Source organism: Mustela putorius, unplaced genomic scaffold (genome assembly GCF_011764305.1).
Source record: "Mustela putorius furo isolate JIRA1106 unplaced genomic scaffold, ASM1176430v1.1 tig00004007_pilon_pilon_pilon, whole genome shotgun sequence".
In the NCBI taxonomy this organism is placed as follows: domain Eukaryota; kingdom Metazoa; phylum Chordata; class Mammalia; order Carnivora; family Mustelidae; genus Mustela; species Mustela putorius.
The window spans coordinates 9,418,139-9,445,814 of record NW_025422145.1 but is presented as its reverse complement, the minus strand read 5'-3'; the positions used below and the strand labels follow the sequence as shown (position 1 = coordinate 9,445,814).

The following is a 27,676-nucleotide window of genomic DNA, read 5'->3' as shown; positions in this document are numbered from 1 at the left end:
ACCTGTCTTACAGGGTAAAGAATAGGTAAGAGTCCAACTTAAACACCAAATGGGTTTGCTTGGCGCCTTTTGAGTGATTAGTAAGCAATGTTTGGAATTGCTACAGTTGATGTGTTTAGCATCAAATTGAGTCAACTGAATATTTTCTGTAAAAATCACTATTACGTGAAGTTTGGAAGGCAGGTGAATAAGAGTAGTTCAAGTAAGTCATGACATTTTTTTAAAACAACAAATAATCAGGGAGAATGTTGTCGAGAGATTCTTTAGTATTCCCGCAACTTTTGGGGGATAGTCTGAAATTACGTCAAAAAGAAAAGTGAAAAGGAAAAAAAAACCCACACAATCATGTATTTCTCTCTAACTGTTATGAAAATCAAAACTTGCTTTATAAATTGGAATAAGAGATTATTTACACTCGATACAGATTTACTTCAGGGCTCCTTTAAATATGGGAATCCTCTGGCACAATTAAAACATGATTCACTTTATAAGAATTAAATACATATCCAACATTTTTCTGCAACATCTGTGCCTCAGTGGAAATACCTCTGTATTGAAAGCTCGACCATAACCCTTCAGAGAGGCTCATCTTTCAGGCATGTATAAAAGCATTAAGTATTCGCTGTGAAAATATTCTTACATGGATTAGCTCAACGCCAGTCCGTGTTCAAAAATGCATAACCGCAAAAAGCAGCCACAACCCATGAGGGCTTTGGATAAATGTGTCCATCGGAAGCAGTAACCTTCGCGGACAGGGAGTCGCACACAGCAACTTCCCAGACCCCTGTCTCATGCCTGTGCTGTCGGGCCCTCACGGAGTACAGTGCCTCCCTGAGCCTCAGGGCAGAACTCCTTAGGAGGGAAGCAGGATAGGAAGTCTGCTAGGGCCACCATGGCTGGGGCAGCTTATGCAACGGAAATGAATTTTCTTACAGATCTGTAGGCCAGAAGTCCAAGATCAAGGGGTCAGCAGGGTCGGTTCCTTTGGAGGCCTCTCTCCTTGACTTGTAGACGGCCGTCTTCTCCCTGAGTCCTCACTCGGTCATTCCTCTGTGTCTCTGTTGTAATTTACTCTTCTTAGAAGAATATCAGCCACATGGAATCGGGGTCTATCCCCATGGCCTAACTTTAACCTCACTACCTCTCTAAAGATCCTATCTCCAGATACAGACACATCCTGTACGGAGTGGGGGGGGGGGGGGGGGGCGTGGTTAGGACATTAGTGTATGCATGAATGTGGACCCTATCCACTTCAGCCCGTAGCAGTGGAGCAGGAATGGATAGATAGGCTCTCTTTTGGGTGGGGAGCCAAGAGTGGCTTTGCTAGGATTACGCTGCTGGAGATCTTCTGAACCTTCTTTACCAGCCCACCTCCAGAGACTTTGACAGAACAGTTAAGACTGGTAGTTATTCTTCGTGTTTGAAATGCTACAAACGAAGGCAAAACTTGTTGATGCACCGAACAGCAACCATAAAAGGTCAGTAAGCTCTGCCTTTACATCAGAAATGCAGATTTCTGACCAGCTGAGTCACGCTCTTTAGGGGGTGGAGCCTTTGAAAGCACTGAACTCATTTCAGTGCTTCCCAGTGGATTCCTGAAGTCTCACAGGCCTTGAAAACCTCCAGTGGTAGGAATGCAAGAACCTCACAGCATTGTGGTTAGGGGGACCAGCTCTCCTCTGGTGTTTCTCAAAGTGTGGTCCCCAACAACATGAAAGCTTGTTGAAAATGCAACTCCTCAGCTCCATGCCAGACCTCTGGAGTGAGTCCAAAACTCTGGGAGTGGGACCTAGCGTTCTGTGTTGAACAGATACGCTAGGTGACACAGGTGGTTTTAAGAACCCCCATGGCGCTGAGGACACCCCTTTCTGGAAGTACCATTCCTATGAAGAAGGCTTCTGTAACCCAGCTTGTTCTTTCAATGGTGGCCAAAGTTTTCCTCATTTTATTCTAATTTAAAAATATATTTTAAAAATCATCCAACAGTGGAAGCAGGAAAGAGTCATTGATAAAATGAGTCCTGTTCTAGGAGCCTACATAACTTTGTTTCTCACCCAAAATTCACCTCTGACTGGTGATAGAGCTTTTCGTAAACCACATCTTTGTTCTGTGCCATTTTTTTCCCCATCTCTAAAGAGAGACTAATACTGTCTGACCCTTCTAGTTAGGGAGGAACAAATGCATTGTAAAAATGTGCAGATTGAATGAATTTTTTTTTAATAAAATGAAAGTACTCTTTTTCCTAGTGATTACTATTACTATGAAACCTTTTTTTTTTGTTATGACTGCAATGTGTAACAGAATTATGGAATAGAGTATTTTGCCAGTCATAATAGTCGTGTTTCATAAATACTGTGCCAAAATTACTTGTAAGTTTTATGGATCTCAGCAAGCAAAGTAAATAACCATAGGGTAGATAGGGGGTCAGATTTGGGGGTCGTTGTGGACTCATTCCTTTGTTCCCTTTCTTGTGTATGTATTTGTTCCTGAACGTTCGGGCACTAAAAAAGACAGCGTTTCATTCTTTTCAAGGGCACAGGGGGCTCAGCAGGCGTACCCCAGAACCCACACAGTGCCCGGCACATGATAGAGGCCAATACTCTTTTGCCGAATGAACAGCAGCCCTCGCAGGTCACCTCTTCTTAGCTGAGCGCTCATGACAGAGTAACTCTGAGATGGCCTCCTGCATTCATTCACCATCTGCCTGTGGGGTGTCTCCCCGCAGCCCTCTTTGCAGAGTCACCAGGCCTAGTGACACTGGGAAAGCTGGACCCCAGCAACGGGCTCTGCTTGCGAGGGACTCAGGATCAGCACACAGATGCTTGAAGAGGCTCAGATAACACCTGACACTCCAGAACCTTCTACAGCAAGGGTTCCCGAATCCCTGTTGGCTCTCAGAAAATTCATGAAGTGTGGTGGTTTTTCTTCACGCCTTTAATTTTTTTTTTCCATTTAGTAGCGATAAGAGCATTCTTCTCCTGGTGTTCTAACTCATCTTCCTCTTGGAGCTAACGAAGTGAGTCAGCCACTCCCAGTTGCTAGGCAGTTGGGGTGTTTCTTTGACATGTTTTGTTCCTTCTTTTTTTTACTTTTCTTTGGTGTGTGTGTGTGTGTGTGTGTGTGTGTGTATAATTCAGAAAATACAGGATGGGCCAAGTCATTCACCCTGGGCTGGCTTGGAGATCTGCCTCATCCGTACTAAATGGAAGGGTGGACATTCAAAAGAGCCTCTCTCTTCTTCCTTTCCCTCTTGCATTCTAGTTTTATTTCCTACAAGTGCTACATGGCTGCTCGTCCAAAACCCTCTGGTTCCTCTTGTCAGGTCCCCCTGCCTCCCCACCGAGGTCCCTGAACCCATGGGGTTGAACTCCTCTTGGATGAACCCCCTTTGGAGTTCACCTCATCCATGGGAAGACACTCACTCGACAGATTATCACACAACACAATTTAGAAAAGCAGAGGAAAGAAGCTGAATTTGGCAGATAAAGGCAAAGAGATCTGGTTTCTAAGAGAAGAAGCTATAGCCGAGTCCAGAAGGGAATTATCTGGGTTGGCCGGGGGGAGGTTCTGGGGAGAAGCATTACCCTTCATCAAGGCACAGGTGTGCAAATGCACGGTTGTTCCAGTTGGTTTGAGTCTGATTTCCTCACCTAAGAGTTGGCAGCAGAGTACAAAGTTTGGATGCTTCCTCTCCCCTGTCTGTGATAGGAATCACCCCTTTGAGGCTTCTCCCTGCCCCTCAAGGGGCCAGGAATTATCCCCAAAACTGTGGGGAGTCTCCAGTCAAGAAGAAAGTGTTGGGTTGCCCCATCTGCACAGGAACCTGGGCTCACCCTCTCACAGCTGGAAGATTCCCGATCCTGCCTGGGAATGGCCCCATGGATATCTTGCCGGAATTTGGAATTTGGGATGCTGATGAGGGCGTGACAGACTTTGCAAAGGCTCTGATTATTCCGAAATGCAGTGAGCCACAGGGAGGCAGCTCCTACCAGGCACAGATATGAGATACTCAGATTCCATGTGGAGCTGCTTGAGTAAACCTTAAAAGCACCAGAGAGGAGGAGGAGGAGGAAGCAAGTGAATCCCATAGAAAGGGCTCGTAACCAGACTTTAGGCATGCACACCCCCAGCAATCAACAAGGGGCAGAAGAAGGTACCCTTGAGTACAATTGGCTAGGCAAAGCACTATTTTTAGCCAAGAAAACAGAAAAGAAGAGATATTTAAAAACATAATTACTCAATAGTATTTGTAAAACCTTCCGAGAGGTATTTTGTTAGGGGCTGGGAATAGAGGAGTCTGGTTTGGCTCTGACTCAAGAGGGGCTCATTGTGGCTGAGACCGAAATGTAAATGAAAAGTTGCAGTAGAGTGTGGCAAAGGATCTGCTAGGGAGATTTTTATTTGTTTTATTTTTTATTTTTTTAAGTAGGCTCCGTGCCCAGAGTAGCACTCAGCACTGGGCTTGAACTCATGACTCTGAGATCAACCTGAGCCAGGATTGAGAGTTAGGGGCTTAACTGACTGAACCACCCGGGTGAGCCTAGGGAATTTTTTTTTTTTTTAAATGGATGGACACATAGGAGGTGGGGGGGGGGTGATCCATTAGCTCCTAGGGACTGGGAAAAGAGGCAACTTCTAAAAGACACAGTAGACATTGCAGCGGGGCCTTTCTTTAAAATTAAATCCCTTGAAATCTCCAATATTCGATCCTATTTGACGTAAAAACGTTAATTTTATGGTTTAACCAAACAGGAGGAGCAGGAATGGCGTGGAGGTTTCATCCTGTCCACCAACTGTAATCAAACAGTAGCAACTGCCTAGAAGCTGGGTTAAGAATGCTTCTGAGGATTCCAGGATAAAAAGGAAAGGACACTTGGAAATTGATGAATGACCGGTCTGTCCTGGCTAGCGAATGGTGGCTAGTGGTATAAATTGAACACAGTTGCCATCTTTAAATTATAAAGAGGAAAGACCCCCTTCCCCCCTCCTCCCTCAAAATCCTGGATATTAGAATAAAATTGCTTCATTAGTAAAGGCACAGAAGTCTGAGAAGTATAGAATGCCACCATAGTGGCGGACAGTTCATGCTAGCTGGAGGCAAATGAGACCATTTGGGGGGATGGGTGTGGATAGAAAACACAATGCAAGGGACTCATTAGAAAGCTGCATCACAAGGTGCCTTGAATGACCTTCTAAATGCTCCTTCGCTGCTATTCCTACCCTATTATCTATTTGACTGACTTCTTTAAACAAACACACATGACTCGCCCCGGCCCAAAAAATGCTTGGAGGTTACAGTTTCTCCTCTGCCTCTTTGTTTCTGTTTAATTCAAAGCTTTCTCTTAAGGAAAGGTCACAAAGTACTAAGAGAACATACAATAAGTACTTTGCAAATTAAATTAGAGAATGTTTTTTAGGTAAAATAAAAAGCAAGTCCTGTGACAGTATAGATTTTGTTTTACAAAGGTCAGAATTATTGCATAAAGAATTTTTTTTTCCCCACTACCAAGAGGGCTTCCAAAGAAGTTATTTCAATGCAGTTTCTCAGGATCTACAGTGTAAGAGCATTAGGAAAGCTTCATTATGCCCTGCCAGGATTTAGCTTCCTAGAGGGAATCTGTGTTGTGTCCCAATGGGATTCTCTAAATTGCACTGAGAGTGTTGAAAATTGACCCTAAGGTTTTAACTGCACAATACCAAAATGTCTTTCTGGATATATTTTTGCTACAACTATGCCATTTTTCTTTTGAAACCAAGGTACCCCCCCCCCCCAAGAAACTTCAGATTTCATTTTAAAAGTGGTTTCGATCCAGGGGTGGACATGAGAGACCCACTGAGTTTTCTCACGGGTCCCACCCTAGAAGATGCTGATTTGACAGCTCTCTGTGTATCCTATAGAAACGTTCATTTTTCTGTCTAAGGTTGTGGCAGTGAGCGAGAACCTGGGGATGAATGGCCTTTGCAAAGTCAGGCAAAGTACTTGTTGATAAGCAGGATGGGTGTCGGGGCGTGTCCGTGGGGTGGGTGTGCTACTCCTGTTGGTTGATTTCAGACCCCACACCCCGCTGGGCTGGTGTTCCATTTGTTTGCTATTAATTACCAAGCTATGCCAGTTTCTTGCCAAAACAGGAAATACTTACCAAGAAGAAAGAAGACCATGTAAAGTCCCATCTTGTATGTTGGGATAAACTTTTTAAATAAAATAGAAGAAAGAAACATCCATGTAGCAAAGGCTGATCGTGACTCAGACCCAACCAGACTCTGAATACATTTACCACCAAGGGAAGGTCAGTCAGTTTTACTCTTATATCCACGCTTTTGTGGGGGCTCTTCTCCAGCTAGAAACACGGGATACCAGGGTAAATGTCAGAAGGACCAGGGGACATTCCTTCAGATAGAACTTCTGTCCGTGGGCTGCTTCTCTGTGTCAAAGAATGGATGGGGGTGGCTGAGTTGGTGATGGAGGGACCACTTAGGGATTTTCACGCATCTTTGCTTTATCTGGAAATAATGTACAAAATCTAGGGAAACACAGGGAGCAAAGGGTAGAAAAGGAATCTGCAGAAACCTTCTCAGCCCACCTCATAGGGGCCATCTATTCTGGCTTTGTCCTGAAGGAGGGGGGGCGGCTGTCATGGAGACCACCTCTGGAACTGTGTTTGGTTTTTTAGTTCAGGAAAGATGGCTATCTTTTCATGGTTCAGGTGGCAATCCCTCTCTGTGTGGCAGAACTCCCACTCACTCTGCAAGTTCCTACTAAGCTTCTGTCAACCTTGGGAAAGCTCCTACCGGGCTGTAAAACCCCTTAGCAAGCCCTAGAGCAGGTCTCCAGAGGTGTGTGTGAGCTCCGAAGATGTGGGTGAGGTCTCCAATGATGTGGGCAGGCTTCTTCTCACGGGGGGAGCTTTCCAGTTTTGGTGACGGCCAGAGACTCCAAAACCCAAAACAAAATGGAAACAAGTGAACGGAAGCCACAGGGAACACAGTTCCATCATCAGTAATGGGCTGACAGCTCCTCAGAAGTCTCTCACAGTCTTTTCAAAGTCTGAGTGTGAGCTTTGTGGGAGAGAGAATTGATACCCTGCGGATTCCTGACCCTGCTCACCCTTGGAGTGGGTGGTGGTTCAAAACACATCACAGACTGAGGGCATATCTCAGGATTCCACCACTCCTCTCTGCTGTAAAATTCCATTGTGCTAGGATAAGCCCGGTGCCCTTTGCTTTAAATCAGGCAGAGGACAGTCAGATCTGCAGTGCAGGCTTGCTTGGTGAGGCAGCCTCTCCAGCTGGAAAGCTGAGAGCTTTCGGGAAGAAACGAGATACGCAGAAGCCAATGATGGTCTCACCCTAAGCCAAGTGTGGGTCCGGGGTGGGTCACATGGAGGGTGAAAGTTCTTCCCCGCCGCACTTTCTGTCCTTTCCCTGAAGAACTGATTGAGACAGTCTAAAGTGGGGGGAGGGCGTGGCAGCAGGGGAGGAAAAGTTTTCTCCAAACAGAGCAGTTCACATGCTTCCCCTTTACCGAGTGATGATTTTGTGCCAGCCCCTGCCCCAGGCACATCTCTAGCCCTACGATCCCCAACCCTCCCTGGAGGTAGGTATATCCGCCCCATTTTCCAGATGGGACTCCCGAGGCACAGAGAGGTACAGTGACTTACCAAGATCACACAGCTAAGGGGCTTCAAGCCAGGCTTGTCATCTAGTTCTCGCCGGTATTTTTCAAGCCCCCTTTGGCATATGCCGTGCTGCCACCACCACTGTTCTGAAACTGGGTCCTGGGGTGGCCAGGTTCCTACTACGGGAACCCCAGGTGACAAGGTGTCACCCGTGCTTGAAGGGCTGGAGGGCGGGCTCCCGACTCCCTTCGGCTAAGCCAGGGGGTTGCCCCGGGTGTCCCCGCCACATGCACGGGGGTGTGGCTGTGTTTTCATTTCTCTGCCGTTCTTGTGTGCGTTGCCGTGATCTCTCAGGTGTAGCGTGCCTGTTCCCAAACCAGATACCAGCTATCTCTCTCTCTTTCGTAGGCACGGTGCTGCTGTGCCAGGCAAACCAGGAGGGATCTTCCATGTACAGTGCCCCCAGTTCACTTGTATATACTTCCGCAAGTAAGCCCGCTGTCGTGGCTCTCTCTTTGTTTTGTGACATAAATCTGAGTCCAATCACCTTCCCTGCCATGTAAGTTCTCCTCCTCCCCTCCCTCTCTGCTGTACCCTCCCTGTGGCTCCCCGCAAGATGAGGTTGGTTCTCATAAGCATGTCTCTGTGTTTCCCTGTCACCTTAGCATCGAACCCCTTTGCTCATTACGTCTGAACGCTCACTTCCCAGATGTCCCTGTCATCCTTTGTTTAGACCCAGCAGGATCGGGTCCAATGGATGGGACCTGGGGCGTTGGTCTGGGGGTTGGCGCATGGTGGGGAGGGGTGTGGAGCTAAAGCTCACTGCCTGCCTTCTATCACAGCCTTGCAAATTCACATGAAAATAATTGATGGAACACACACAGGCCATCCAAGTGGCCCCCTCACGTGACAAAAGGTGCTTGGGCACCTTTTTCTCACGGTGGAAAATAATGACTTGTTTGCAAGCCTGTTCTGCCCTTTGCTATGTGATTTCAGGGAGCAGGAGGAGGCAAGAGAAGAATGTGGTTCTCCCCCATTTAACTGGGTAGAGGAACAACGGGAAAAGGCACTTTGGTAGATGTGAACATAGTCATCAAGTGCAAGGGGGAGAAAACCAAAAATAAATGCAGAAGATAGATCACAGTGTTGACATGGAAAAACCAAGGATTTCTCTGCCTGGGATGGATGCTCTGGGGTGGAAAATGCCCCACCCTGACCCCAGTTCCCAGAACAGGTCGAACAGTTACAGTTCTGAATTCCATCATGGTCCCCCTAGCTGGGTTGCCCCTCCTCAGAAAGACCCCCAGCCACTGCTGAGAACTTCTTATCTGTTTCTTAGGCTGTAAAACACGACCCTATGAAATCCCCCATAACTATGAAGCTGGTCTTCAGTGGGATCAGTGCTCAGCAGTGAGTGTGGGGATGAGGGAAGGAAGGCTGCTGGAGAGCTTAGAGAAGGGGTGGGGGTGGTGATGAAAAGCAGCAGTGATGGGGATGTGATGAGGCGGAGGATGAGAGACAGAGGGGAATCCTCCCTGAGGGCCAAGATCAAGCGTCTCAATTCCCAAAAGCTCAGAAAAACCAAACTCTTTGCTGGGGGGCACAGGTTAGAAGCAGTCACCGGAAACCAAAAACAAGACTCTGAGAGTCCTGCGGGTTTCTGAAGGTGCCAGGTTATGGGGGTACCCGGGTATTCCTCCCAACCAGCATAGCATCTTCAGGAGCAGGTTGGGCATACATTCAGTACAGCGTATCTTCCTGTGCCCCGAGAAGCCAGCATCCAGCCATACTGGCAAGAAGTTGTTCTTTCTAAATGTTTGGCCATGGCCTCCTTCGGGCGGTGTAAATGTGGGTGCACGTAGCTCGTAGAATTAGGAGGCTAGTACGCATTTCCACACGCTCAACCTTGTTTCATCCTCAAAATCTGCACCAGGTAGGTATTATAACGTTTGCTTTACAGCAGAGGAATGGAGGGGGTACTGAGGAGGAGTGATAACCCAGGATCCCACAGCCACAATATGGTAGATTTGGTTTTTGAACCTGGGAAGTTATTCAGAGATGGACTGCCTTTCTGGCTTCGTTTGACCCTACATATCCTTGTCATTCCCTTGTCTCTCTCCCCTACCTTCTCTATCAATGGTATTTTCTGGAGGAACAGTGGCAATCCAAAACTTGACCACAGTTGTGTTCCAGAGGGTTATTTTGTTTTATTCTGTGACATCGTTGTCCTAGAGAACTGTCTAAGATAAAATGTTCCATATCTGCGCTGTCCAATATGTGGGCTCCTGGGACAGAAGCACTGCCTTTTTTATTTAATTTAATGTTAACTAATGTTACTCTAATTAGCCACGCATGGCTAGTGTCTACCATATTGGAAAGCACAGCTCTCAAGGATCATGTGAAATATACATTTCTATTTCAGTTCTCTGTTCAAATTAATTCCAAATAAGGGTGGGTTTGAATCAGTATAACCATTCTAAGGCAGCTTTGGGGGAAGTGTGTTATCAATATGAAATATGGGACTCTATCACAAATTCTTCATATTAAAATAGGGGAAGCACCCAGAGGCGAAAGCAAAAGTATAGCAGCGGCCGCAAAGTATAGCCCAGGGGCCAAATCCAGCCCACAGCCTGTTTTTGTAAAGCTTGTGAGCTAAGAATGGGTCTTAGATTCTTTGAAGGGCTGTAGAAATAAACAAGAACTGAAGACAACATGTGATGGTGACAGAGGTGGCCTGCAAAGCCTAAAATATTGTCATTCCAGCACTTTACAGAAAAAGCGTGTTGATCGCAGATATAAAAGGTCTGTTTTTTTATTGAAAATCCAAAATGATAGTATCTCTTCACTGTTTATACATTTTTTTCCCTGAGCTTAAAAGTGAAAATTTATAATAATTATAGAAACGGTATAATGTGTGTCCAACACCCTTCATTTTTAAATTGCACAATCAATCATAGTACCTACACATTTTTCATTCCATTATTTCCACTGATTATCGTGTCATGGGTACTTTATGAAAATATGTTGAGGGCCTCATAATATTCTATCATTTCACAATATTACATTTTAATCACCCCCCTACCACTGTTGGTGGGAATTTTTCAGAAATATTACAGAACTGTCCTTCTGTAGAGTAGTGTTAAAGGAAATAACAATGATTAGTTCATTTTCCTACCCCATCACAAAACAAAACAGAAACCTAGATTCTTTCAATAGGAACCTTCATGTGTTGATCCTGTAAGCAACGACGTCCGGACAAGCTCAGTGAGTGTTTTGTAAGAACAGCCAATGCTGAGGCTTCTCCTTCCTCACCTGGGTGGCCAAAGGAGCTCTCGATCACTTCCATCTTGAGGCGACAATGCCAGGTGTAAAGATGATCCATTTCTCCCTGAGACACACTGCTGAGGTTTTTTGCTTTAGTTCTCCAAGTGAGCAATACCTTTTGAGTCTGGGCTGTTTGCCATTAACTGGCTTCTTGGTTTTTTGTTTTTTGTTTTTTTTTTAATTATGTTATAAGTTAGCTAACACACAGTACATCATTAGTTTTTGATGTAATGTTCAGTGATTCATTAGTTGCTTATAAGACCCAGTGCCCGTCACCATACGTGTCCGCCTTCAAACCCATCCCCCGCTTACCCCTTCCCTTGACCACACACTCTTCTGGAACCCTTAGGTTGTTTCCCAGGGTCCGGAGTCTCTCACAGTTTGTCTCCCTCTCTGATTTCTTCCCACTCAGTTTTCCCTCCCTTCTCCTGTGGTCTTCCTCCCTTAGGTCCCACATGAGTGAAACCATATAATAATTGTCTTTGCTTGACTTATTTCACTCAGCATAATCCCCTCCAGTTCCATCCATGTTGATGCAAAAGTTGGGTAATCATCCTTTCTGATAGCTGAGTAACATTTCATTGTATATCCGGACCACATCTTTATCCATTCATCTGTTGAAGGGCATCTCGGCTCTTTCCACAGTTTGGCTATTGTGGCCATGGCTGCTATGAACATTAGGGTGCATGTGCCCCTTCTTTTCACTACATCTGTATCTTTGGGATTAACATCTAGTAATGCAATCATTGGGTCGTAGGGTTAGCTGGCTTCTTTGTAGGTTTTCTCTTCCAGATTAAGGTACATGTTCCAGTACAAAGTCATATGTTCTAGAAACAATCCTACCTTCACCTGGAGGGTCATTTTTGCTTAGTCTCTGTTTCTATTTTCTCTCTGTCATACACATGCACACACACACACACACACACACACACACTGGGGCACACACATGACCACCAAGGTTCATCTCCTCTCTGAGTGTTTCATACACATGGCTGAAAGCCACCTCTCTTGTCTCTGAGGCCTGAATGGTTTGTCCTCTTTGGCTAGGAATCTAGCTTTCTACCCAAAAGCTGAGGATCCCTGACTTCTCAGCAACCTTGCAGGATGCGCCTGCTTTTTAGCTTGAAAATATATGTGTTTCTCATGATTTTCTAATACTTGTACTCCTGAAGAAGGCTGTGTATAAATTATACTTTTGTAAATCAGATCCTATGTGTTTACTGACTTCCATGATTATTCCTGGGTTTGTGTTGTTTTTTTTTTTCTCCCCCCATGGATCTTTAACTGGCCTTAGGTGTTTTAAACTTAAATTGCCCTTCTGCCTAGCCAAATAGCTAATCATCTGTAAATAATACCCTTACATGCAGTAGGGGAGATGGGTTTTAAAGGAACCCTGCTGAATTCCTCTGTAATGAAAATAATTCCTACTTGAGGTTATCTATTTTTTAAGATGCACTTTTACATAATGGGTTTCCCCCCACTTAAGTGAATCATCCTAATAATATGACCGAGGACACGAAAGCATTAAGAGAAAGATTTCCATTCACAGCTCCATGTCAGTACAATGTAATCCTACAGATTCTCCCATGCCTCTGCAATTGGTCTGTTTTTCTCCGCCATCCAGACCTTGATCCCAGTGTGAAACCCCAATTCAACTTGTGTCACGAGACATCACACATCCTCTCACATGTCCCGATGAACAACACTAGCATCCAGAGTGTGAAGTGGACCTGCCTGCTTTTCAGCACTCAAATGGAGTCCAAGCAAAACTCCAGAAAATTAGGCAAGAATCACCTTATGCCAGAATGGAAAACATGTACTATTCATAATTTTGTCTTAGGAACGTTAACTTTTCATCAACAAAATGAATTAGAGTAATTACATGAACTACTTTGTTAGTTTTGAAATAATTTTAATTAATTTAAGAGCATCACGTTTGCTTTGAAGAGCCACATCTAACCACCTAATGGAGGGATTTGGTAAATGCTGGGGCAGAGCTGGTGGGCTCGCTCACCACCTTCTCCCTCCCGGGGCCAGCGATGGAGGCTCCTCCTGTCTGGCGGAAAGGCACCTGCTTTAGTGTGAGTGCTATCTGCCTACACTGCGTGCTCACCATCTAAAAACTCCAGCTAGAACTAGGAATGGAAAGAACATGTCAACTTTCTTACAAAAGAAAACGTTACCTCCATTTTTTTATTAGTTGAAATACCAAGAGGTAAATCCACAGTTCCATGAGTGGCAAAGTCACTTCCTTTCTTTCTTTTTTTTTTTTTTCTTTTTAAGACTTTATTCATTTATTTGACAGAGAGAGAAACAGCGAGAGAGGGAACACTAAGCCAGGGGAATGGGAGAGGGAGAAGCAGGCTTCCCGCTGTGCAGGGAGCCTGATTTCTAATTTGGATTAGCTAGAGCCAGCTCTCACTGATCCTTATGTCCACGTGAAGTAGATGCTTCCAAAAGCAGGTCGATGTTACCTCCTGAATTCTGTTTTCTTTACAATTTTATGAAGACTTCAAATTACAAGTTTAACATGTGCTTCCTGTAATTAGAGAAGCATGCAAATAAACACACACACACACATGTGTGTGTGTGTGTGTGTGTGTGTGTGTGTGTAATGATGTAATAATATCCCCATTTTATCCAAAAACAGACACCTTTAAAGTTATCCATACTGACTGCCTGGGAAGTATCTTTCTACATTTTCTCATAATAATGCAAGGAAGGACATACACACGTAAAATGGGGGTATTCATCATTTGATTGTATACGGAGGGGTGTGTTACACACATGTATTATGCACGCATTATACATATTAATCATATTTTGTTTCACTTGATAGCAGATTTGGGCTCCCTCCTATTCAGCCATCTGGGTATTTTCACGCTGTCCCATGGTGTGGATGCTCCTACAAGCTGTTCCCGGTCCACACTCATTCAAACTACCTTCTTTTCCTAAAGCCTGCAGCAAATACCTTTACATATACCCTGACATTCCAGTGTCTCAAATCCCCCACCTAACTTCCCAAACACGGGATTGGTGATTCCATCCCGACATCCTTGCCAGCACCTTCGTATTCTGCTCTTTCTTAATTTTGAAAATTGGACGGGTGAAGCAGAGCCTCCCAGTCCCCTCTCCTCTGCATTTGCCTTCCTCCTAGCGACAGCATGAGATTCACTACTTTAATTGGCCTGCGGACATTACCTCTTGTGGATTTCTAGGACACATGGGCCCATTTCTCTTTGGTGTTTTTCTGATTTGATTTAAATTCAATTAGCTAACATCTAGTAGTACCTATTTAGTTTCAGATGTATTGCTCAGTAACTCATCAGTTGTGTATAACACCCAGCGCTCATCACATCACGTGCCCTCCGTCATGCCCATCCCCCAATTACCCCATCCCCACACCCACCTCCCCTCCAGCAACCCTCAGTTTGTCGCCCAGAGTTAAGAGTCTCCCGTGGTTTTTCTCCCTCTCTGATGACTTCCCATTCAGTTTTCCCCCCTTCCCCTAGGATCCTCTGAACTGATCTTTATTATATTTTTAATTCAGATTGAGAGAGAACCGTTCATTAGGGGGAATAATAACATGTGAAGAGCATAGATGTTGGAAATATTCCCTATTTGGGGCCTTTGATCTTGCTTACGTTCCAGCGTACATTTTCAAATAAGCAGGCAAATATATCCATCTTTTCTCTCGTTACAGCTTTAGATACCACTTTAGGTCACAAGATCCCTGCCAGGAGCAAGTATTCCCTAGCATTCTATTATTTTTCTAGGGCTGCCATAAAAAATACCATAGATGGGGGGGAGGTGCTGCTTAGACAACAGAAATTTATGTTTTCTCCCTTCTGGAGGCTGAAAGTCTGAGATCAGGGTCCTAGCATGGTTGGTTCTGATGAGAGCTTTCCTCTTGGCTCATAGATGGTTGCCTTCTCACAACATCCTTACAAGGCAGAGAAAGCAAGCCCTTGGGGGTCTGTTCTTATAAGGACACCAATCCCTTCAAGACTTACCTCAACCTAATTACCTCCCGAAGACCTTATCCCTAAACATCACCACCCTGGGAGTTAGGGGATCAACATGTAATTGTGGGGGACAGGCTACTTTTCAGTCCAGGACAAGTGCCTTGGCACAAAGGTACCAGTTTTGTCAACAGGCAAAAAAAGCATTTTCCAGCAGAAATATGTTTCATGTGCTTATCAACGCAAGTAAGTGTATTTTCCCACAGTTAACAGAAGCCACAGATGAACTTGGGATCCATGTGAGGACAAGTCCTAACGTAAAAGGAAGATGATAGTTAATTCTCCCTGAAATGTTCATTCCTGACCATGGGGGCCGGGGGTTGGGGGAGATCTGATATCACAGGCTCAGGATGCTAAAGGTTATCAAAATGCAGAGTCACTTCCTCATTTATTCACTTTTATGAAACTCAAGGGCGAGCAGTGGTGGTGTGCTTTTAATTGATGTATTGATTGCAGGTTTTATGGAAGTAATTGTGTGGAATTCATAAAACAATGATTTAAGTGGCAGAAACATACATAAATCAGGCCTGCACTGTTCTACTTTTAGGTAATTGATAGAACTTCCTTTGTGTCTGTAATTAAGGTAGCAGCCTAAATTAATTTACGGCTTCTTCTTTCTTCTGCCCAATACAGAAAGTGTCAGTGGACTGAGTTCAGTTGATAGAAAGTGCACGTACAGGTCACTGTGTTACTGACACACTTTGCGAAAGTGTGTCATGTCTTCTCTCTTTGAGACCTCCAGGATCTCAGAGCTCCACATGGGTCTGAAAAGGCCTTTTCTAATATTTTCTGGAGGAATCACTTAAAAGAAGGATAATCAAAGCCAGGATGAGGGTCAGGCGAGAGAGAAAGTCACCTTGGACAAAACCTTAAGAGGTTCCAAAAAATTCTTGATAGTCGAGAAAAATAATATTCTAATGCAGTATTTTTAAAAATCAAAATTAATGGGAAAAATTGACAGTGAACAAAATAGCAAAATTTTCATTAACACAGGACTAGAATTATTAATTTTTTTTTTTACCTTAGGGGGCAAAAGGCTCAACACAGCCCTTCTTTTCTTAAAGTTTGAGAGTCTGTTCATCGTGAACTTTTTTAATTTTAAGTTTTTAAAATATTACAGTGAAGTATGATTTATCCTGATTACTGGGGGGGGGGGTTTGGTGCCACCTCCTCTTAAATTTTGCACCCAGGGTGAGTGCTTAACTGGTCCTACGTTAGCCCAGCCCCAAAATAAAAAAATAATAATAATAGTAACAATACTAATATTAACTCATGGTTATTGAGCCTTTACTTTATGACGGGCATTCCGCTAAGCCCTTCACGTGAAATTTCTGCTTTCATCTTCACAAGAAAAGTGTAAAATATGATTGTGCCCCTTTTTGCTTCAGAAAATTTAGGATGAGAAGGATTAAGCAATGTGTCCAAGGTGACCCAGCCAGATTAATTTAGAACCCAGCCTAACTCAATCCCAGGCCTCCCGTCTTCACTAGTCTCTAAGCATATCCACGGGCAGCCACGTGCTCTGCTCCTGGAAATGTCCAAGCAGGGAGGGGTCAAGGGCAGCTTCTAGGCAGCTATCCAGCCTCTGCATTCAGGCCAGCATTGTGCTTTCTTCTTCTCATCTCCGGATCGCTGGAGAAGCGGTTCTTCTGTGTCTGATCTGCCTGGTCAGGGATTGGCAAAATAGTTCTTTAAAAGGCCAGAGAGTAAATATTTCCAGCCTCATGGGCCATCTGGTTCCTGCTGGCAACAAATCAAACTCTGTCGCTAGCTCGAAAGTAGCCGCAGACACTGCAGAACTGAACAGGTGTGACTGTGCTTCCAATAACACTTTATGGACCCAAACAGTCCGAGGGCCAGATGCGGCCCGAGGGCGGCAGTTTCCGGACCCCTTTGCTCGGCTGGCATTCTTATCTGGAAGGGTCGGACTCTAGACAGCTGGCTACAACGGGGAGGTGATCAAGAGGGGCCTTCTTTTCAATGTGCACCTTCATGGGTCTTTCGTACTTTGTGCCCTTGGGTCACATCTCAAAACCAGTAATGGATGGTAGGCATGTCAAAAGCTACCCTTCTCTTGGTACTGATCAAAGTAAGGTAGATACATGAATTCGGGCTAAATAGGGTGGATTGGCTGAGTTTTGCCCTCCTAATGAACACCAAACAAGTGTGGAGTTGGGGGTATCATTGTGGTGCTATTGGCTTTCTCAAGACCGGCCCCAGCTCCCCTGGTTTAAGTGGTGAGACTCCATCAGCGTACTGGGGATGCCTCTTTGTTAGCCTGGGCTGATTCTGGCGTCTCCGGCAATTTCCAGTCATGCTGGTCTCTCGGAGGGCCTCCACAGTGGATCTTTCTCATCAGGAACCCCCGCCTCCCTCCTTCTGAGTCTGTGGCTCAGCGCGGTGGTGACAACAGACCTGCGTCCTCTACGTCATCATCTCGGAAATAACTCCTCCCATTTCTCAGTCCTTTGATGGGGGAGGGGGTTGAAAGGCGTTACTTCATTTAACCCACTGCCATCACGTTGTTTCTATATGCCAGGTGCCTTTCCATGTAACTTCGTGAGCAAGGTGTCCTCTAAGAATTTTTTTTTTTTATTTAAATTCAGTTTAATGAAGCAAGGCGTCCTTCAGTCAGACTCTGTAGTGTGGCGATCTCGTGGGCGAGACAGAGGATGGATACGTGATGCTAATGCCTCCGAACTACAAACAAATTTCGCACGTTGACATTTGGGGTCCTACCCGACAGGAGGCTTGCCCTCTGTTAACACGGCGTTTTGAATGCCTCTTGGTAGCGCAGCTAAATACTGACGTTCTCACCATCCTCCCGCATTACCCGTAGACGCACTTGGCCACAGAATTTCTATTTGTGACAATGAACCCGTGCACAGGGAGATTTTGAGACATCGACTGTGCCGTGCTCTGCCTGTCACCTCAGAGGCACACGCCCGATCTAATGCCCAGCAACTGCTCCCAGCTGGACACAGCTATGCAGCTACCCCCTCCCCCACCCCGCTCCCCAAATCCCCGTGTCATTTTGTCTCATCCCCAAAGCGCCATCTCTCTGCCTGGCACCGCCACCGGCCCCACTTTCCCCACGGCGTAGGACAGCATGCCGATTGGTGAGCAGCTGATTTTTAAGAGTTTTGTACTCACTCCTGTGTTAACTCATCTCACCCAGACTTTTTTTTTTTTTTTAAAGATTTATTTGACAGACAGAGATCACAAGTAGGCAGAGAGGCAGGTAGAGAGAGGAGGAAGCAGGCTCCCCGCTGAGCAGAGAGCCCAATGTGGGGCTCGATCCCAGGACCCTGAGATCATGACCTGAGCCGAAGGCAGAGGCTTTAACCCACTGAGCCACCCAGGTGCCCCTCACCCGGACTTCTTGAACAGCCTCTTGAACAGGCTTGGTTGTATTTTCAATCCATGCCCCACCATCGCCCCAACCGGGTTGGGTCAGTGCCTTCATCCACAGCCGCGGTTGACTTGGGCGGACTCACGATCCTAGACCCCTCTGTTGTGACTGTTTTGCCTCAAAAAAAAAAAAAAAAAAAAATTTTCAGGGGGGGGAAATGCACAAGTTGAACCTCCTCCGTTGTTTACAGAAGACTCTGGAAAGAAGCAGCCACATTTCTGGCGGCTGGGGTCTAGCTCTCTTGGCGCGTTGCTTATTAATCTCCATGCAGAATGGTGGCTCTTCTCTTTTGCAGATGGGGGTCTCCCTTCTGCAAAAGGCTGCCAGTTGCAAAACCTACCATCCTGTGGTGTGCCCCCAAACATCTTATTTGTCTTGATATTTCTCTCACAGAAATACATATGACAGATAAGGAGTCACTGGAGAATGGTTTGCTGTGTGTCAGACAGATATTAAAACAATAAACTACGTTGCCCTGGGATTCCAGTGCACACACAGCCAGAGAACAAGGCCGAGACGAGATGTTTCTGGAAGGCAGTGAGGCAGTCGTTCTGGGGGAATTCCCTGGAAACCCCACGTCCTATGATGGCGTTGACAGAAAGTACTTTTTAATGCTCACGTTTTTGTAAGACCAGCAAACACGCGGGTGCAGCTCCCGCACTGAACTCCTGGGCCATGCCTGCCTTCCGCTGGTCCTTGGCAAAGAGGAGAAAGAAACCCTCCAAAGGGTTTGGCAGCTTGGTTTAGAGTTCATTTTTTTTTTTTTAAGCCCTCATCTGTACTTCATTTGTTTTCTCGAACGAATATAGATTTCAAATGGGGGAGGGGGCTATTCCGTGTTCAGACTGAATATGAACTACTTTGGGGCCAAAAATAAGATCCTGTGTGTTTCCTGGAATATAAAAGGGGTAGCTTGATGCTTTGGGGCAGGTGTGTATTCCTGGGGGACCAGGCTTTGCAAATGAAGCCAAGTCCTATCTCAAAGTCAGCATGGCCGGGAATGAACAGCTTAGAAGGGGGAGTGAGAACAGCCAGTGACATATAATTCAGGCCCCGGAGAAGGGCCCCTTGGTGCTTCTTGCCCAGAAATGTGTCCAACCACAGAAGTGGCCCCTTCCTCCCCCTGCCTCGTTTCTTTTCAAAAGCAAATCTCCCTGTGCAGTGCAAAGAATCACGAAAGGAAGCTGAGCTTGCCTCCCTGGAAGGGAAAAGAGCCTGGCATAGTTCATTTAAACATGATAATTTAAACACTTGCTTCTCTCCAAAAACACCATTTTCTTAAATCATGTTTTCATTTCTGTAAAAGGACTGTCATGCCAGAAGCTATTTCATTGCTCCTGGAGAATTTGAGGGGAGTGTTCACAAAATGCAGTTTTTAGGACCAGATAACACACCCCATATTTTCAGTCCAGTCTCCTTGAGTTTTGTTTGCATGCAGTGTAGACTCGGAAAGCCTAATTGCTTTTTATGTAAACACGAACGTACCAGACCCACTTCCGCAGGCACACTTGCCCAAGGATATATATCACGCCCAGGTTCCAAAGAGCATTTCCCAAAAGATTCTTTTCTGCCGGCAAACCCTAGGCCCCCCGTATTGGTTTTACAAAATTCTCCCTGAGCTGCTGTTAGTTCATGACAAGACCTGGATTCGGCCAGAGGTGGGTCTATATCCTCACAGTACACCAGCTGTTTGACCTTGCCCGAATCTGATTGCTGGGAGCATATTCACGACTATCAGCCTACTTGTGAGCTTTCTTGTGTCAAGAGTCATTCAGGCTGCTTGAGGCACTGTGTCCCCCCAAATCGTCCGCTACACTTTCCCTTTCTTCCATAGAGGCCATCTTCTCCGGGACTTTTTTTCTTTTTAAGTTCACCAAAGAAGCTAGTCTGGTATGTTTATGTTGGTCTAGTGACTGGACAACCTATTTCTGAGTGATTTCCCTCTAGCCTGTCCACGCTGGGGGTTGGGGGATTGTTCCAGCTCGGGTACCAGGCAGGCAATCCACAGATCCCGATAGCACCTGTCCTGGAGTTTTGCGTGGGGTATGACCCAAAGGGTTGGGATTCTGGTAGAAACTGATTCTCCAAATCCGACGCTCCTAACCCTGGCCAGCTATTCCCACAGTGGTGGCTGTAGTTGCATCGTGGACCCGTCCTGGGAGTCCCCCCCCCCCCCCCCCGCTGGACCCCTGGGAGGGCGTCACCTGCAGGAGCTCCAGCAGCCCCAGAGAACCATGGGAAATCCATTCCACCACGTGAAGCTAATTTATCTCCCTTGCCTTGTTTGCTGCGTGGAGAGGCAATTCACCAGGCTCGCGCTTCCAGCCACCTGTTAGCCAGATCAGGAATGATTTAACAATTGAAACTTTGCTATATAGAGGCACTCGATAAAGTAATTATTTATATACATTATTTGCCTTTTTCCCCCCCATGGCTACCTGATGAGAGCTAAATTGACACCGCTACAGGTGTTGTCAAACGAATCGAGTGTGGCAAATCTCCTCTTCCAAATTAAAACAGATCTCAGCCTCTCACGGCTTTGTCTCCAGCCTTCCTTCGAATAACAGAAAGCACCTTTGCAAATGCCTTCCGCGGTCCCGCCAGGTTAAGCCCTCCAAGATTGAGAGATTCATTCTCGTTTTGTGCCGGATGAAATGTTACAGAAATCCTGCCCAGGGTGGGTATTGTCAACACCTGTGAGCCGACAGATCACAAATACGTCTTCTGCAAAGTGCAAGCTTATCTGGGCACGGCCGGCAGCCACGGTGCTTGCCGCGCATGCCCGTTGGGTTCATCAGACCGTCTGGAACCCAGGGGAGAAGAGGCAACAGCCAACTTCGGTTCGGGAGGTAAGCGGGAGTAATGTGGCAATTATTTGAAAACCAAGGCTGCCATCCTCATTCAAAGACCTAGCGATGAAAGAAATTTCCACGTAAGCATTGTGTGTGGGTATAGTGGACGCTTTTTGAATGTGTTTTTAAGTTAGGAAGCGTTTCTGCTTTGGGGATGCCAGGCTTGCTGCTCAGATTAGGTCATCCCTGGACGTTCACTGCATTTAGTTTTCTTTCTTTCTTTCTTTCTTTCTTTTTTTTTTTTAAGATTTTATTTATTTGCCAGAGATAGAGAGAGAGAGTACACACAAGCAGGCAGAGAGGCAGGCAGAGGCAGCGACGAGAGAAGCAGGCTCCCCGCCGAGCAAGGAGCCCGATGTGGGACTCGATCCCAGGACCCTGGAATCATGACCTGAGCCGAAGGCAGCGGCTTAACCAACTGAGCCTGAATGACTCGTCTGTTTCCTTGCTAAGGAAGAGACTGTAACCGAGTCATGAGTGAAGTGATATTTGATAACAATATTAATAAATCGGTTATATAGAGAAAAAAGGGCATTACCCAAATATCAGGAAAGGGTTTTTTTGTTTTGTTTTGTTTTGTTTTTTGCAGGTCTCTCAAATCTTGGAGAAAGGTTCTAGTTGAAGTTCGTCGTAAGGAGCTCCTTATTTTGACAGTGATGAGGTTTGTGTATAAACGCCATACTGGGGGACCCCAAGTCCCCATTGCTGGGAGAGTCCGTTTCCCCGGTATTTTGGGAGACGAGATAAGCCAAGATGGAGAGGGAAAATGGCTTGTTGTAGGCTCTTACCAGGAACACAAATCCGTAGTGATCCCTCTGGCCTGTATCCAATTAGTAGAAAAGGAGCAAAGCCTTTCCAGGTGTTTTGAAATCTCAGCGCCTAAACAGAGAAGAGAAGCACCGGCACCTGCCCTCCGCCCGCCTCCTTCCAGCTCCTGCCCCCAACCAGGAGCATATCGAGGTCTCCTGGAGGTTGGTCAGCAGATTCCCCTGCCAATTCATTCCATGACGAACTGGGCCGCTTGTCCTGGTTGCGGTATGAATCCAGGGAGAGGATGTAGTAACTTAACACTGCTCTAGGAGGTCATAGGAGGAAAGTGAGAACGGGGAGTCCTGAAGGAGAAAGGAGAGAGTGGAGCTAGGAAGTTCTTGCCCAGGGCCGACGCGGGATACCTTAGTCCCAATTGCCTCGTTGCTTTGTTGTGTGGTAGACGAGATGATGGGCTCTAGTGTCAGGCTGTCTGAGAGCACTGGGCGAGTTTCTGGGCTGCCTGACCTCTTCCTGCTCTCCCCAGGAAAGGGAAGGTAGCAGTAATGCCTGGCTCGTATGGTTTCCTGAAGATTTACTGAGTTGACCTTTGGGTCTGGCGGTTAGCAAATGTCAGTAAATCGTCGCTGATATACAGTTGAAGCTCCTCTTTCGGATAATGGAGTATGGAGGTTGGATTTTGCCCAACTGGGATCACCGCTTTGCTTTCAATTTTCCAGTTACCGTTGTCTGGACTTTCCTCAAGTCGGGTTGAGTCCCTCACTCATGTCCTCGAGAAAACCCGACTTTCTCTTAGCATGTGCGCCTTTCCTAAGCAGCGCGGTCACCGCTCTCTCAAGTTTAAGGACTGTCCCCCTGTCTTCCCTTCCCCTACCCGCCTTCCCCCGTGGCTGAACGACTGTGACATTCTGAGTTCATCTGACAACATTCTCAATAAACATCGCAGTAATTACCCTAAGCCAGGTAACCCTGGAGGTGTGAGAGACACACAGTTTTGACCAAAATAAGGTCCTTAGGACATCCCCACGGAGAGCTGTATGATGTCGGTGCCATTCGATGAAGTGGTCAAGGCCAGATGAAACCAGGGGAGGAAGCAGGTTGGGGACGGGAGTGGCCGAGAGACATTGAGGAGGTGGGGAGAAGCCCTTGGAGGAGGAAGGGACAATGGAGTCAGCATTTGAGTGGGCTGATCAACTCAATGTTTAGGGACCGGGGAAAGGAAAGAGAACATGCAGAAGCCACAGAGAAGGAGCAGCCAGAGGAGGCTGGAGCATAAGGCAGCAGTGTAGCCTCCTACAGCAAAGATTTAGGTCAATAAATTCAGCTCAGGCAGTCCAGCCAGGACAATGTCACCATCTTTTTTTTTTCCCCCTCTTCAAATAATGTACTTTTCTCTCCAATTTCAAGTTCTTGCCTTTTCCTTCAACACCTTCTCGTCAAACCTAGAACAGCCAAGAAACTTCTGGCTCATTTGGATTGGGCTAAAACTTTTGTACCAACGATGCTACGTAGAGAGATTCAATTAGGGTGCGCCATGTTTTGTGAGCAACTACCACCCATAAAAAGTTAATTAATCAGGGCTGTGTCAATTTCCTCGTGCCATGTCAATTTGCTGCCAGGTAATTAATCACTAATCACCCACCAAGCAGCAGGCTGGGGGGGACCATCCACGAGCCATTTATTGTCTTTTCCCAAATAAAATGGCACGCACAGCCAGGAAGGAACACATCTTGCCTTTCATAATATTTTTATCGACACTTTTGCAAGTTGTAATAGACTGCAGCAACAAGCAGCTGCTGTTCAATGGGATATGAATATTAAGGAAACAAATGAGCGGAGATTTATAGGACATTGCATTTCTGTTATGTCAGTTTTGAGATTAAACCCAGCAAATGAACAGTGAAAAATTACTCTTCCATGTGGGGAATGGTGATTAGACTTGTACATTAATTAGAAATTTTTGTTTTCCTATTCAATGCATCTCAAATGAGGATGTCCTGTAAGGAACGGTTTGTCCAAAATGTGGATTTATTCACTTCTAAACAGCAGTATTTAATATCCACATGCATTTTGAAATGAAACAAGAGTCCGTCCCAAATGTGTTTCAGGGATAGATAGACAAGAATACGAGAATCAGAGATTCCAACAAATTAAGTGGCTATTTTGGTCTTTTTGTAAATGACTGGATGCTTGGAACACCCCCCCCACCCCTTTCTCTCCCGAAACCTTGAAATTGCTGAATTTTAACAAAATTGAAAGCCTCTCCATTTTTATTTTGACCTAGAACTAAATGTGCGCCATCGTATTAAATTTCCCATTTAGCACCATTCAAAGAGAGTGACCCAGTTGCGTATAAATTCTGCTATAAACCAATTTGATGTACTTTTGTTTGAGATTCATTTTGGGGGGGGACAAAAAAACAAGCCAACATTTTTGTCATTTGGGAAAAAAATCATTTTTTTTTTTTTAACTATTCCTTGTGATGTTTATCACACAATACTCTGCCTCGGAAATTGAGCTCAAGCTGGTTATTTCACCTCGGCATGTTACCTACTATGCCACTTCTTAATTTACGGTCCAGCCCATGAAACAGGAGATCCCCCAAGGGGAATCCTGCCGAACGGTGAGCCTGCTGTTGAAAGCACGTCTGTACCCCCAGACTTGCGTCAGTGAACGGTTCTACCCTAAATTATCCACAGAGCAATTCAACCCCAAATCAGCACAGACGGCTCTACGTCTCAGACCACTCCAGGGGTGGGCAAAGGAGGCACTGTGGCGCCAAGGGAGAGAGGAAGGGCGGGGGCACAAAGAGCAGCCCTCCCCTCCATTCTGATGGAACACCTTTGCCAGGGCATCTGGCAACCTCATGCAAATTCAAACCAGCGCACAAATGCAAAGAATAATTGCCCATTACCGCGGCTGTATATTTTTATGGCTTTGATGCAGACTCTGCCCCCCTGTTGGCTTTTGCATCTGCTACTCTTCCGTCTCTCCCAAAGCTCTAAAACTTTAATATGCACTTTATAACCCTCAAGTATTTTCCACTGGTTTTGTGTTTCTTCTTTGGGGATTTCCGGGCTGGTGAGATGATCTCATTTGTGTTTATTTCGAAGGTAAGCACCATCTTCGTAAAGGAGACGGAGGGGGAGCGGGCGCGATCCTCACTGTAAATACACCGAGTGCGGAGCTCGGAGGAGGGGGGAGGCGGCGGGGGCTTTGTCTTTGATGGGAGACAGGCAGGAAGCCGTTGACACTCTGGTAAACGGGCCATTTGGCGGGTTGATACACCCACACATCTTCCGGTTAAAAACGTTGATTCGCCTTGATATTGCGCACATCGCCCCGCACATCACAGCAGGCCTCTCGTTACATCCCTGAAGTTTCCATTTCATTGAGCTCCGTGCTATACGACTCCTCGTGCCCGAGAACTGAGCGAGTTATCCCACGAACACTCCCCCAAAATATGCTGCATCTAGCTGAAGGTTGGGAGTGGGTCGGCCGGGGACGTGGATGTGTCCCCGAGGTGCGCAATTGGTGTTCGCTCTAAAAGCTCTTGCCCTGTTCCCTTTGAAAGAAACTCATTTTTAGCTTATGAACCAAATCCAATTTTCGTGGCCGTGATACCAGATTTTTCACTTTGATTCATGCTGGATAAGGTTTAAAAGGGAACCTTTCCAGTATAATGAACCCGTGTTGTTGTTTTGTCTCGTCCCCTGTCTTTCCTTGTCTCCCTCATGCCAACAACTAAGGATTTATACTGGGTCTGCAAAGCAACCTGAATACTTTGCATTGTTCCCCAGTGATGCTCGCTTTACATGTTTATTAACTGGAAGTTCAGCTAGGGGGGGAAAATCCATTCCAACACCAGGGGTTTAAAAATGCCTATAATCTGGTGTCTTTTCTTTCTAACCCTGTCCTTTCATTAACAAAGAGGCTTTTGCAAACATGGGGCAGGGTGACAGGTTTATGACTTTTATTAACATCGATTTACTCCGGTCCAGAATCAGAGAGGACATTGTGAGTTTCCATTTGGCATTTTTTGCATTAGATTTATTAAACATTTATTGCCCACTTACTGGATCCAAACTCCTGAACTGAGGCATTGATAGACAATGTGATAACTTTGACTCAACCAAAGATAGGTGTCGCGTCCCAAAGTAAGCACATAATTGAGATGTCTTCTGTGTGGTTCAAGGATAAAGTCATTTCGGTTTTGTTTCATCTGTGTCTGAATCATCGGTCTAGGTGATTGCTTCAAATATGCATTTAACCGTGTCCCAGCATCAACAAGCCAGTGCACATGGTAGGCAAGTAAACGAATCCGTTCCTTCCGTCCTAAGTGGAGTCCAGAGGAAGCGTAACAAACAAACAATTGTGGGTGTTTTGGGTTTTTTTTTTTTTTTTTTTTTTTTTAACCCGTGCAATTGTCCATTTGTTTTAGTGGCAAGAGAGTCACTCAGAATCCTAAACCAGCTTCAGGGCAGGCAGGGGGTGGGGGGAACTTCCTCTAGTGGGCATGAGGAGGAACACGGAAGGCTCCGCCACAGACTTGAGGAGTTAAGGTTTATAAGCAGGTTCTATCCATTGTTCCTTGTGGCACACGTTTATTGTACTCCGAGACTCCAAATTGCTCAGTTGCCGGAGAGCAGTGTCTGGGGTTCGGTGAAGGAAAGAACCTGACCCCACAGGCCCTTTCATAGGTATTAGTGTCTGGAGGGAGGGGCTTGCATTTGAGCCCTGCTTTTCCCCAGAACAAGAACCTGATCTCCACATCCCAACACAGCACAGCAGTGAATGTGAATTTCAGGGAATTAAGGTTTTGCAGTAATTCCGAGTACAATACTTGGATCCAGTCCTCTCCCGTTTTATCAGAACCACACGTAACGCCAAGTGTGGTTGCCATTCCCGGGGCCAGCCCAGCACCTGTGAGCCCGGCTGTAGAAGTCACTTTTACAGGGATCCTGACCGAGGGCGTGCTGTGTCGTTGGCCTCCATGTAAGTGCGACTCCCGGGCAGGACACCTCGTATAGAGGACAGTGTTCCAGAAGGTGCAGGGTGACGAGGCTTTGCCTCTACGGTCCCAGAAGGAGGGAGACGAACACTGGTTCACCTCCAAAGGGTATCCACGTACCTGCTCCGTGCCGGGCCCTCTTCTGAATCCACAGAGGGGGAGCACTCTGCCCTCGCAGAGGGTACGTTCTAGCAACAGCGGGAGCCCTTCTCTTTCCTTTCTGTCATCCAAGCTACTTGATGGCGAGGACACCCGGGGAGCTTTGTGGCTGCTCCCTTCCAAAGGAGATGAAGACATAAATACAAGTAGGAAGCAACGGAAGGGAGAGGGGGGAAAAAGAGGGTCAGAATAAGAAGGAAGGAAAGCAAGAAGGCAAAGAGGAAGCAAAGGTTCATTAATCGTGATGACAACCAGAGGCTTCATAAAGAGACTCCTCGGTAGCAGGAGACGGGTACCAAGAAAGGGACCGCTGAGCAAACCATCCATCCACCTGGGAGACACACAGGCTTCCTGCATGAAGCCTCAGGTCCAAAGCATCACGTGCAGGACCTCCTTATCTTGCCTGAGGCCACTTGGCCTCCCAGAAAAGCAAGTTTTCAACCCAGGAGTGGATGTGTTGTCCTTGCTGGGTTCCTTTAACAAAATAAGACTCCCTCTAACTTGGGATTTGC

General features: G+C 46.1%; 1 protein-coding gene across 18 annotated transcripts in view; it reads left to right on the top strand.

Annotated features, from left to right (window-relative positions):
- Positions 1–27,676, top strand: part of RBFOX1 (RNA binding fox-1 homolog 1) — a 1,454,978-nt gene that overhangs the window by 1,366,243 nt on the left and 61,059 nt on the right. For 15 of the 18 annotated variants that reach the window (XM_013055188.2, XM_013055180.2, XM_013055181.2 and 12 more), the window contains one exon: positions 8,025–8,105. The exons of the other annotated variants lie outside the window; for them this stretch is intronic. In XM_013055188.2, coding sequence (XP_012910642.1) covers positions 8,025–8,105 — 81 coding nt within the window. The remainder of the gene's footprint in view (positions 1–8,024; positions 8,106–27,676) is intronic. 18 annotated transcript variants of the gene reach the window in all.